Raw genomic sequence first — 12048 nt, forward strand, 5'->3', positions numbered from 1 at the left:
TAAGAACACTTCCACTGTAGGTTTTACAAAACTCAAAGAAGGTACCAATGTGAGATTTCTAAAGTTAGCTGCGGCACTCGACCCAAGATTTAAGAATCTGAAGTGCCTTCCGAAATCTGAGAGGGACAGGATGTGGAGCATGCTTTCAAAAGTCTTAAAAGAACAACATTCTGATGCAGAAATTACAGAATCTGAACCACCAAAAAAGAAAATCAACCTTCTGCTGGTGGCATCTGACTCAGATAATGAAAATGAACATGTCGGTCTGCACTGCTTTGGATTGTTATTGAGCAGAACCCATCATCAGCATGGATTCATGTCTCCTGGAATGGTGATTGAAGCATGAAGGGACATATAAATCTTTAGCACATCTGGCACGTAAATATCTTGCGATGCCAGCTACAACAGTGCCATGAGAAAGCCTGTTCTCACTTTTAGGTGACGTAAACAAGAAGCGTTATGAGCATTATCTCCTGCAAATGTAAACAAACTTGTAAGAGCGATTGGTTGAACAAGAGGTAAGACTGAGTGGACTTAGTTTTATTTTTGAATGCCTTTTTTTTACATAACTCTACATTTGTAAGTTCAACTTTCATGATAAAGAGATTGCACTACAGTACTTGTATTAGGTGAAATGAAAAATATTTCTTTTGTTTTTTTACAGTGCAAATACTTGTAATCAAAAATAAATGTAAAATGAGCACTGTACACTTTGTATTCTGTTTTGTAATTGAAATCAATATATTTGAAAATGTAGAAAACATCCAAAAATATTTAAATGGTATTCGATTATTGTTTAACAGTGCGATTAATTACAATTAATTTTTTTAATCGCTTGACAGCCCTAGAGATAAGACAATCTCTAACTAGTAGAGATCAGAATGAGATGGATTAGGAGAGCACATTATCCCACTTTTACAAAGTTTTTACATTTTCCTCTCAAGCAGCTGGTATTGGATACTGTCAGAGATGAGATACTGGAGTAGATTGGCTTCAGGGCTGATCCACTATGGCAGTTCCTGTGTTTGTAATGTAAGGCTTTGGAACTCTGCAAGATTCTCAGCCCTCTTTAGTTCTTGCAGTACTGAAGAATTCATGAGCTCTGCAAGTTTCTTAGCTCCGCACATGAGCTACTGTCCTGCAGAATTCACAAGATGCATGGAGTCCCTGGCTCCCTTTGTCTTCCTGTAAGATGAAGCTTTGTAGTTCTGTCAGTCCATGGATTCCCTACTTAGTTCTTCCTTGCAATGTTTTGTGGAACTTGGGTCTTAACAACAGGGTTCACATCTCTTAGCTTTTCCTTTCTGCATCTAGACTATCTCTCTTTTATTTAATGAAATCATCAACTTACATTAAGTATGTAGTTGTAAATGCATGTTTTTATTAACTCAATTGACGTGCCGGAATTAGTGCAGGTTTCAATCAAATTAATGGTGCGTATCTTCATATTTGCAGCTTCTTTTTGATTTCCTTGCATTCAAAAATGACATCAGCTTCTGGAAGAAAAAGAAAAGCATGACTGGAATGTCTACAAAAGCAGGTATGGCATATCTGAGGTAAAGAGGGTGTGTATTGATCTTGTTTTTACTCTTGTATATTAGAACACATATGAATATCTGGCATGCTTTAGGAGATGTGGCAAAATGAAAACAGTTTTTGTAGGATCGTCATTGGAAAGTGTGCTGTGATTTAATCAGTGTTCAGTTATTTAGCAGATTATATATAATCTCTGATTATGACTTTCTTCTAAAGAGGAAAATGTGTGACCACAAGAAAACTAAGACATTACTTCAAAAGCTTAATTGGGAAAACCTCCCTATTTTTTATATAATGTTATCAAATGATTGAGTATGGGTAATGTGGTTGGTTGTTAGGAATTAAAATTGTTGTATTTGAGAAATGTAAATTGTCATTTTGTTCTTATGCAAAAATCTTTTATTCTTGGTTACAACTGGAAGTGTCCTCTCACATGTGATCTTAAATCCTGCTGATCGTAAAGGCAAAAAAGAAGCTTGCAAGAAGTGGAAGATTGGACAAATGACCAGGGAGGAGTATAAAAATATTGCTCAGGCATGCAGGAGTGAAATCAGGAAGGCCAAATCACACTTGGAGTTGCAGCTAGCAAGAGATGTTAAGAGTAACAAGAAGGGTTTCTTCAGGTATGTTAGCAACAAGAAGAAAATGAAGGAAAGTGTGGGCCCCTTACTGAATGAGGGAGGCAACCTAGTGACCGAGGATGTGGAAAAAGCTAATGTACTCGATGATTTTTTTGCCTCTGTCTTCACGAACAAGGTCAGCTCCCAGATTGCTGCACTGGGCAGTACAGTATGGGGAGAAGGTGACCAGCCTTCTGTGGAGAAAGAAGTGGTTCGGGACTATTTAGAAAAACTGGACGTGCACAAGTCCATGGGGCCGGATGCGCTGCATCCGAGGGTGCTAAAGGAGTTGGCGGATGAGATTGCAGAGCCATTAGCCATTATTTTTGAAAACTCATGGCGATTGGAGGAGGTCCCGGATGACTGGAAAAAGGCTAATGTAGTGCCCATCTTTAAAAAAGGGAAGAAGGAGGATCCGGGGAACTACAGGCCAGTCAGCCTCACCTCAGTCCCTGGAAAAATCATGGAGCAGGTCCTCAAGGAATCAATTATGAAACATTTAGAGGAGAGGAAAGTGATCAGGAACCGTCAGCATGGATTCACGAAGGGGAAGTCGTGCCTGACTAACCTAATTGCCTTCTATGATGAGATAACTGGCTCTGTGGATGAGGGGAAAGCAGTGGATATGTTATTCCTTGACTTTAGCAAAGCTTTTGATACGGTCTCCCACAGTATTCTTGCCGCCAAGTTAAAGAAGTATGGGCTGGATGAATGGACTGTAAGGTGGATAGAAAGCTGGCTAGATCATCGGGCTCAATGGGTAGTGATCAATGGCTCCATGTCTAGTTGGCAGCCAGTTTCAAGCGGAGTGTCCCAAGGGTCGGTCCTGGGGCCGGTTTTGTTTAATATCTTTATTAATGATCTGGAGGATGGTGTGGACTGCACTCTCAGCAGGTTTGCAGATGACACTAAACTAGGAGGCGTGGTAGATACACTAGAGGGTACGGATCGGATACAGAGGGACCTAGACAAATTAGAGGATTGGGCCCAAAAAAACCTGATGAGGTTCAACAAGGACAAGTGCAGAGTCCTGCACTTAGGACAGAAGAATCCCATGCACTGCTACAGACTATGGACCGAATGGCTAGGTAGCAGTTCTGCAGAAAAGGACCTAGGGGTCACAGTGGACGAGAAGCTGGATATGAGTCAACAGTGTGCTCTTGTTGCCAAGAAGGCTAACGGCATTTTGGGCTGTATAAGTAGGGGCATTGCCAGCAGATCGAGGAACGTGATCGTTCCCCTTTATTTGACATTGGTGAGGCCTCATCTGGAATACTGTGTCCAGTTTTGGGCCCCACACTACAAGAAGGATGTGGAAAAATTGGAAAGAGTCCAACGGAGGGCAACAAAAATGATTAGAGGTCTGGAGCACATGACTTATGAGGAGAGGCTGAGGGAACTGGGATTGTTTAATCTCCAGAAGAGAAGAATGAGGGGGGATTTGATAGCAGCCTTCAACTACCTGAAGGGGGGTTCCAAAGAGGATGGAGCTCAGCTGTTCTCAGTGGTGGCAGATGACAGAACAAGGAGCCATGGTCTCAAGTTGCAGTGGGGGAGGTCCAGGTTGGATATTAGGAAACACTATTTCACTAGGAGGGTGGTGAAACACTGGAATGCGTTACCTAGGGAGGTGGTGGAGTCTCCTTCCTTGGAGGTTTTTAAGGCCCGGCTTGACAAAGCCCTGGCTGGGATGATTTAGTTGGGAATTGGTCCTGCTTTGAGCAGGGGGGTGGACTAGATGACCTCTTGAGGTCCCTTCCAACCCTGATATTCTATGATTCTATGTGCACATGGTTTACTGCACTCGATTTTCAGTGATACTACACATTTACAATGATGATCCAGTGAGTTTCAAGGATTAGAGTTCTAGGTTAACATGAGAATATTTGCTAGCTGCTACCCGCATAAGTGTGTAAAACCAAAGTAGAAGGATTCTGAGGGACACTGGATAGTTTTGATTTCTTGGTACTAAAGTAATGCCGTTTTCAAAGTGTCTTCTCGGTTCCAGCATCTCTATAGTTGGGCAGAATGGTTGGGAGTTTAAAGATGTACATTTTAAATACTACTTACAGTTACACTATTTGAAGGAAATTAGAATTGGAGGACATGAGAATTCTCTTGGAAAAATCTCTTTTCCCAAGAGAAAAGAAGGAATGTCTGTGCTGTGTTTAGCATTTAAATGGGACTGCACTTATTATTTGTCACTCAAATGTTTTTGAAAAACACTCATATCTGTTTGCTTAGCATTTTTTAGTGTCCAGTTCTTGCTCTTCCTTATGCCTTTTCCCTCTTCTCTAATATAAAAATAATTGGGCAGGAAATGGTGCTATATATAATTGCAAAGTTTAACAGAACCTGAGAAATTGCATACATGCAAAGTGTCTTATTTTAATCAAATACCATCAAATGTATTTTGTTCAAGGATTTCATGGCAGTTTTCACAGGCTAAACTTTGAAATTTTCATAGCTAGAAAGTTTTATTGTCTGAGGTTTTCTTCTTAACAAGAATCACTAACATATATTTAGTAATATCTTAAAGTACTGCTGATACGTTGTTGTATTGCTACCAATATTCCATTATAGAAATACTTTTTTTATTGCAAGTTTTTTGTTGATTCAAGAATATTTCACTCCTTATGCATTTTTTTTACTTTGCTTACTCTGAATCCCACTGATCAGGTTGTTGGTTCTCAGCAAATTCTTGCTATTCAAAATCATAATTCTATTGTGACATCACTTCCTAAAATCATCTATAGTCTCACAAGAAGCTTTATCTGGGGAAGCAGCTCATATAGCCTGTTGTCATTCTTCTTTCTATCTTAATCTTATAATAGTTTAACTGTAACATTCTTTCATCAGATATCACTTATTCCTTTAATATCTAAATTATATTAACTCACATTTCTATTTACTTATTCAGTGCTTTGGCGATGCTTCAGTACCGTGGTAATATTTCTTTTCCTTTTGGATGAACAAACCAGTTTATTGGTGCTAATTCCAGCAGGTGTTGGTGCAGTGATTGAGGTGAGTTCATAAAGCTCTGAAGTCTGCTTATGTGTTATAGGTTTATTGCTGACGCTGCTGCTATTTACATCTACAGTCCTATGGGGATGATGTTAAACTGTTCATTTTATATATATATATATATATATATATATATATATATATATATATATATATATATATATATATATATGTCTATGAGTATGTGTGTGTATTTATCCATCTATCTATATATAAAAATAGTCATTGTCAGTTTAAATTTTAAGTGAACTAATTTAGAACAATTCCAGTTTAGATAGAATACACTTTAAATAACTTCTGTTTAATGTGTTCTCTTCAAGGAACTGTAATCATAAAGGGTAAACAGTAAAACTGTCCATATATAAAGTGCTGTAAAGTACACAAAGTAAACAAATTGGAAAAAAAATATTTTTACCAACTTTGCAGTTCCTGTAATTTTGGAGTATTATTTCTAATTAGAAGCACAAGATTTCAAATGTGACTTTGATTTGGAATCCCTTAAGATTGCAAAAAACACACACACAGGTTAGGGTTCTAACAAACATTAACTAGGGAGCTCACGGTACAAGCATTTAATTGTTAAAGGTTTAACTTCATTATATGGATGTGTCTATGTTCTCCAAAATTACCGCATTTACTTTTGGAATTCTGAACTAACTTTCTGAGACTGTTCAAGGAAACCCAGTAATTAGTTTTAAAATGGGTCCTTTAAGAAATTTAGCATTGGGTCCTGACTGTCATTTGTTCTCACTAGAGCTGGTCAAAATTTTCTGACTGAACAGTTTCTGTCTGCGTTGATTTTGTTAAAACATTCAACAAACGAGGCACACTGTATACGGTGGGTGTGCCAGCCTGCCTGGCTGGCAAATAGAGATGAAGTTCAAGAGAGCCTGCCATGCAGGGAGCCAGGAATTCTAGGGACCATATTTCAAAATTTCTGTCCAGCAAAAATTTTAGTTTGACTTTTTACCCTATTCAGAACGAACAAAACTGTAAAAATTCAAATATGTTCACAGGATAAAAACTGTCTTGGCTAGCTCTAGTTCTGACTCAGGATCCCATTTTCTACTAATATTTGTGTAAATATTCAATTTAAAAAAAATTGATCAGTAAAAAAGTAGGACTGCCAGAACTGACTTTCAGATTTCCTGTTTAAAAATGTATGAAGAAAAACTAAACAAAAACTACAAACAAAATTCAGAAGGCATAAAAAGTTCGACTGTTTGAAGTATCATACTGTTAGGGCACTACTTACAAAGACCATAATTTATGACCCGTTTTTAAGTATTGTCCCATGCAGTCCAAACTGGGGAATGACTTTCACAATACGTATTTACAATCCTTAGCTGAGGTTTTTATTACCTTGAAAGCTACAGTAAAAAGGCGACGAGTGCCTCTGGGTTTATTTGTACTGTTCACTTAAATGCTGATACTTTTATTCACTGATCCAATGAATTCATTTAACTCATTGACTTTAGTGGGACTACTGAAGGAGTAAGATATTGTTCAAGTGATGGTTCCTATATGTCAGGGGTGGCCAAAGTGTGGCTCTTTCACAGTTAAAGTGCTGCTCGCATTCTCCACCTACCAGCCTGTGGGGAGGGAGGAGTGTGTGGCTGCTCCATCTACCAGCCTGTGGGGGAGAAGGGAGGTTGGTTTCTCCACCTACCAGCATGTGGCAGGGTGGTGAGGCTAGGGGCTTCTGCCAGAAACAACTGGTGCCTGCTGAGAGTGGGGGGCACAGTTTACAGGTTTGCTCCCCCAACAGCTTGAATCATGCCCCTCCAAGCACACATTCCCTGTTACCCTCAGCGGCCCCTCCCTCCAACTCCCAGGTGTTAGCTCCTTATGGAGAGGCAACAACAAAGAGCTGGGAGCTGCAGGGAGGGGCTGCTGCTTTAGTTCCGTGGGGAGAAGCAGCAGCAAAAGCAGCGGCTGTCTTGCAGCTCCCTGCTCTTTGTCGTTGTCTCTCCCCACGGCCGCAGCTCCAAGCTTGCCAACTCCAGCAACTGCCATGCAGGGAGGAGCCTGGTGGCACCATGTGACTGAGTAGGGCCAACTAACCCTGGGAAAAATCGGTGGGAGGGGAGGGTGACCCCATGTGCCCCCTCCACGTGTCACCTCTGGACATTCTGCCCAGTGGGGAGGGGTGTCCTGGGGCATGCCTGCCGGGGTTCAGGGCTTCAGATCTGCAGGGTGCACCTGCCGGGGCTTGGTGCTTCAGCAGGAGCAGGACTGAAGGTGTGAGTCCTGGCAGGTGCGCCCTGACTCTTGAACTTATGAAGATTGTCGTATGCATCTCGGATGGTCAGTAAGTTTGGCCACCCCTGCTATATGTATTCCAAACGTGGGTGTGCAGGCGTGCTATGGGTTGGAGCCAGAAAATTTCTGTAGCAGTGTCCGTTGACCCGCATGAGCAATGTCCGTAGCCACATGGTCAGGCAAAGTTATATGAGGCTGTGCGGAGCGACGCCCTCTGTTTCCTTGTACCATCACATGGTTGAAGTCAGAATCCCTCTTCCTCTGCGATGGTAGTTTTGGCTAACAAAGCCCTTTCTTTCATTTGTAGTAGCCTTCTTCTGTTTTTCTCTTTAGTTTGCTGTGCGTAGTTCTGAGTGTAGTGTAGTCAGTTTTCTGTGTCCTTCCCCAGGGACTATGCCCCATGTTCCAGGGTTCAAAAACTATGCATTATGCCCTCTCTCATTCTCAGTGAGTGACAAGCACCAATGCTGTCTCTACTGTCTTGGGGAGACTCATCTTGCTGCAAGATCTGTTGCTCCTTCCATCTGTAGATTCGGAAAGCGTGCCAACTTCACCTCCACAAATTTCTTATGAAGGATGCGCTCCGGCTGCATGCACAGTCCAACCCCAGAGGGGTGGAACCATCGGTGCAGCGTCCTTCACTGGTGGTGAGTGCTCCTCCTAGCACGTCCCATGTCCCAGGTCTGGCAGCGCCAGCGGTCTAGGATAAGCCCAAGATTGAGAGCCAGAAGCTCTTGCATGGGTATCGCAGCAGGTCTCCTTTGCAGGCTGTCTCCAAGCACAGCGCTTCCTCCCTGAACTGCCCCAGGTCGGTTGAGACATTGAGCGCAGACCCCGCCACACCACCAGCTAAGCTTCCTCTCTCTGAGGGTAAGGTGAAGAAGGAGAACTCGATGGCCCCACCACCCGCCATGCCAGTTACCTGCCTGGAACTCTCCCCAGGGTGCCACCACCTGTCCCACCTGCATTTCAGCATCCGTCGGTCCGTTCACTGCACACACCACCTCGCTCTTTGACTTCTCACAGGGACATTTCCCAGACCTTGGGACAATGTGAGCCCCTTCTCCAGTCAGCACATCTCTAACTGCCCTACCCTCATTCTTCACTGCTCACTTCGCATGAACCTCCCACTCCAGCAGAGGCACCGCTACTGCTCCAGGAGGGGTGCTTCAAGCCTATGCATCCCACCAGTACCGATGGCCTCACCATTCCCAAAGGCTTATACCACTCATACTCTTGCCTCCTGACAATCAGAAGCAGTATCAGTACCTACTACAGTGGGTGGCCATGGACCTGGGTGTACCCCTGGAGGAGGTTGCAGGATCAGCACCATCAATTGGTGGACACCCGGCAACCCCAAGGGCCATCTGGGTGGCACTGTCTGTTCACAATGCTATCCTGCAACCTGTGAGAGCGGTCTGGCACACGCCAGCTTCCTGTGTCCCCACACTGAAATGGACAGGACATTGGTACTTTGTTCCAGCTAAGGGGGCAGATTTCCTCTTTTCCCATCCCCCCCTTCCCCCCAAGTCATGCGGTGACTGAATGCGTCTGCCAGCACACCCATAAATTCACTCCTCCAGAGCGGGTGGGCAAGCACCTGGACTTTTGGGGCAGGAAGGTCTACTCCTGTGCAGCATTGCAATTTCGTATTGCCAACTACCAGGCTCTGCTGGCGAAGTATGATTTCCACAATTATGCCAAGCTCGTGGAGTTCCTGGACGACCTGCCACAGGACAAGCAACAATACTTCTATGCCCTTCTGGAAGAAGACTGCCGACAACTAAGGTGAGCCTCCAAGTGGCCATGGATGCTGCAGATACATCCTCTCACTCTTTAGCAACTGGGGTCATTATATGCCGAGACTTATGGCTACAGTCCTCCTTTTTCCCCTGAGAGGTCCAGAACACCATCCAGGACCTCCCCACTCTCATTCCATGTGCCATACCTGGGACACCTCTCACTGGGATCTTTTCACTACACAAGACAATCACAAGTTCCCTCTTTACTGCTCCCAGGGAGCCCAGGGGCTCAACTCTCAAGGCAATGCTCTCGTGCCCTGGCAGGGAGAACTTTGTTACACCTTTTCCCCCGTTCCTCTCCTTCCCCAGGTCCTCTGCAAGACCTGCCAGGGCCTGGCTACGGTCATAGAATCATAGAATATTAGGGTTGGAAGAGACCTCGAGGTCATCTAGTCCAATCCCCTGCTCAGAGCAGGACCAACACCAACTAAATCATCCCAGCCAGGGCTTTGTCAAGCCAGGCCTTGAAAACCTCTAAGGATGGAGATTCCACACCTCCCTAGGGAACCCATTCCAGTGCTTCACCATCCTCCTACTGAAATAGTGTTTCCTAATATCCAACCTAGACCTCCCCCACTGCAACTTGAGACCATTGCTGCTTGTTCTGTCATCTGCCACCACTGAAAACAGCCTACCTCCATCCTCTTTGGAACCCCCCTTCAGGTAGTTGAAGGCTGCTATCAAATCTCCCTTCACTCTTCTCTTCTGCAGACTAAAAAACCTCAGTTCCCTCAGCCTCAGTTGAACCTCATCATATTTCTTTTGGCCCAATCCTAGGTCACTAGGATTTGTCTAGGTCACTCTGGACCCTATGCCTACCCTCGAGCGTATCTACCTCTCCCCCCAGCTTAGTGTCCTCTGCGAACTTGCTGAGGGTGCAATTCATCCCATCATCCAGATCATTAATAAAGACGTTGAACAAAATCGGCCCCAGGACCGACCCCTGGGGCATCCACTTGATACCGGCTGCCAACTAGACATCGAGCCATTGATCGCTACCCGTTGAGCCTGACAATCTAGCTAGCTTTCTATCCACCTTATAGTCCGTTCATCCAATCCATACTATAACTTGCTGGCAAGAATACTGTGGGAGACTGTATCAAAAGCTTTGCTAAAGTCAAGTTATATCACATCCACCTCTTTCCCCATATCCACAGAGCCAGTTATCTCATCATAGAAGGCAGTCAGGTTGGTCAGGCATGACTTGCCATTGGTGAATCCATATTGACTGTTCCTGATCACCTTCCTCTCCTCCAAGTGCTTCAAAATGGATTCCTTGAGGACCTGCTCCATGATTTTGCCAGGGACTGAAGTGAGGCTGACCAGTCTGTAGTTCGCCAGGTTCTTCCCTTTTTTAAATATGGGCACTATATTTGCCTTTTTCTAATCGTCTGGGACCTCCCCGATCGCCACAAATTTTCAAAGATAATGGCTAATGGCTCTGGAATCACATCAGCCAACTCCCTCAGCACTCCTGGATGCATTAGATCTGGGCTCATGGACTCGTGCATGTCCAGCTAATACTGATAACCCCGTTCTGGTCCTGCCAGTTTTTGTTTCTGGACCTCCTCAGGCTCTCTGCCTGCCCCTCTCCTCTCCAGTTCCACATGGTTCTGGACCATCTCACTCACGACCAAGGCAGTCTGTCATACCAGTCCTGGCTCCCTTTGCCTCATGGCCTGGTTTTTGGTTTGGGCTCCTGTGTATACAATGCTTGTTTGCCGCTGGTGCAGCACATCCTTAAACGCAGTAGCTGGACCTCCATAAGAGCTTACTATGTGGCAAAATGGAAATCTTTCACATCTTGGGCTCAGCACCACCACCTCCCCCTTGAGGCCATCTCCATCCCTACCATCTTGGAAACTTCCTGGAACTTAAGACCTCAGTCGTTAACTTCAGCTCTGTCCGGGTGCACCTGACAGCGCTGAGAGCCTTCCTTACCCCTGTGGATGGCCGCTCAGTGTTTACCCACTCCACCACCGCCCGCTTCTTCAAGGGCCCGCTTAACAGCTTTCTGCCAGTGTGCAAGCCCATACCCCCCTGGGACCTCAATCTTGTCCTCTCCAACCTCACCATACTCCGTTCCAGCCTCTGGCCACATCCTCCCTCTTCCACTACTCCATGAAAGTCATCTTCCTTGTGCCTATCACTTCTGCTCGGCGGGTCAGCGAACAGGTGGCCATGATGGTCTACCTCCTCTCCCCCCTATCTCCTCAATACAGTTTTCCATAAAGACAAGGTTTCCTTGCGCCTCCACCTCAGATTCCTCCTGAAGGTAGACTCAGAGTTTCACCTCAACCTGTCGATTCACCTTCTGGTCTTCTGTCCTAAGTGTTGGCCCTGCACGCCACTCCTGCAAACAGGACCCCGCATTTCCTAGATGTCCACTGTGTGCTGGCGTTCTACCTTGACAGAACCCACACCATTCATGGCTCCCCACATCTCTTCGTGGCCACTGTAGACAGATCCATGGGCCAAGTCCTGCCCTTCCAATGCATCTCAAAGTGAGTCTCTGCATGCATCCACATAGGTATATGCTATCCAATACCCTGCCGCCCAGCACAATTACAGTGCACTCAATGTGGGCACAGGTAGCAACATCTGTCTCCCTGGCAGACTTCTCCTCGCATGACATCTGCTGAGTGGCAACATGGCATTCTGTTCATACCTTCACTACCTATTACGCAATCAACTAGGCGGAAGCAGACGCAGCTGTGGGCCATGCTGTCCTCCAGACTGCAATGCCTCTTGCATCCTCGCACCCGCCTCTGCGCTGATCACTGCTTGATCTTACCCACATGTGG

General features: G+C 44.9%; 1 protein-coding gene across 2 annotated transcripts in view; it reads left to right on the top strand.

Annotated features, from left to right (window-relative positions):
- CLPTM1L (CLPTM1 like) overlaps window positions 1-12048 on the top strand; it is an 89993-nt gene that overhangs the window by 41014 nt on the left and 36931 nt on the right. For both annotated transcript variants that reach the window (XM_034761482.1, XM_034761481.1), the window contains exons 8-9: window positions 1456-1540; window positions 5077-5180. In XM_034761482.1, the coding sequence (XP_034617373.1) occupies window positions 1456-1540; window positions 5077-5180 (189 nt within the window). The remainder of the gene's footprint in view (window positions 1-1455; window positions 1541-5076; window positions 5181-12048) is intronic.

Source organism: Trachemys scripta, chromosome 2, assembly GCF_013100865.1.
Source record: "Trachemys scripta elegans isolate TJP31775 chromosome 2, CAS_Tse_1.0, whole genome shotgun sequence".
Lineage (NCBI taxonomy): Eukaryota > Metazoa > Chordata > Testudines > Emydidae > Trachemys > Trachemys scripta.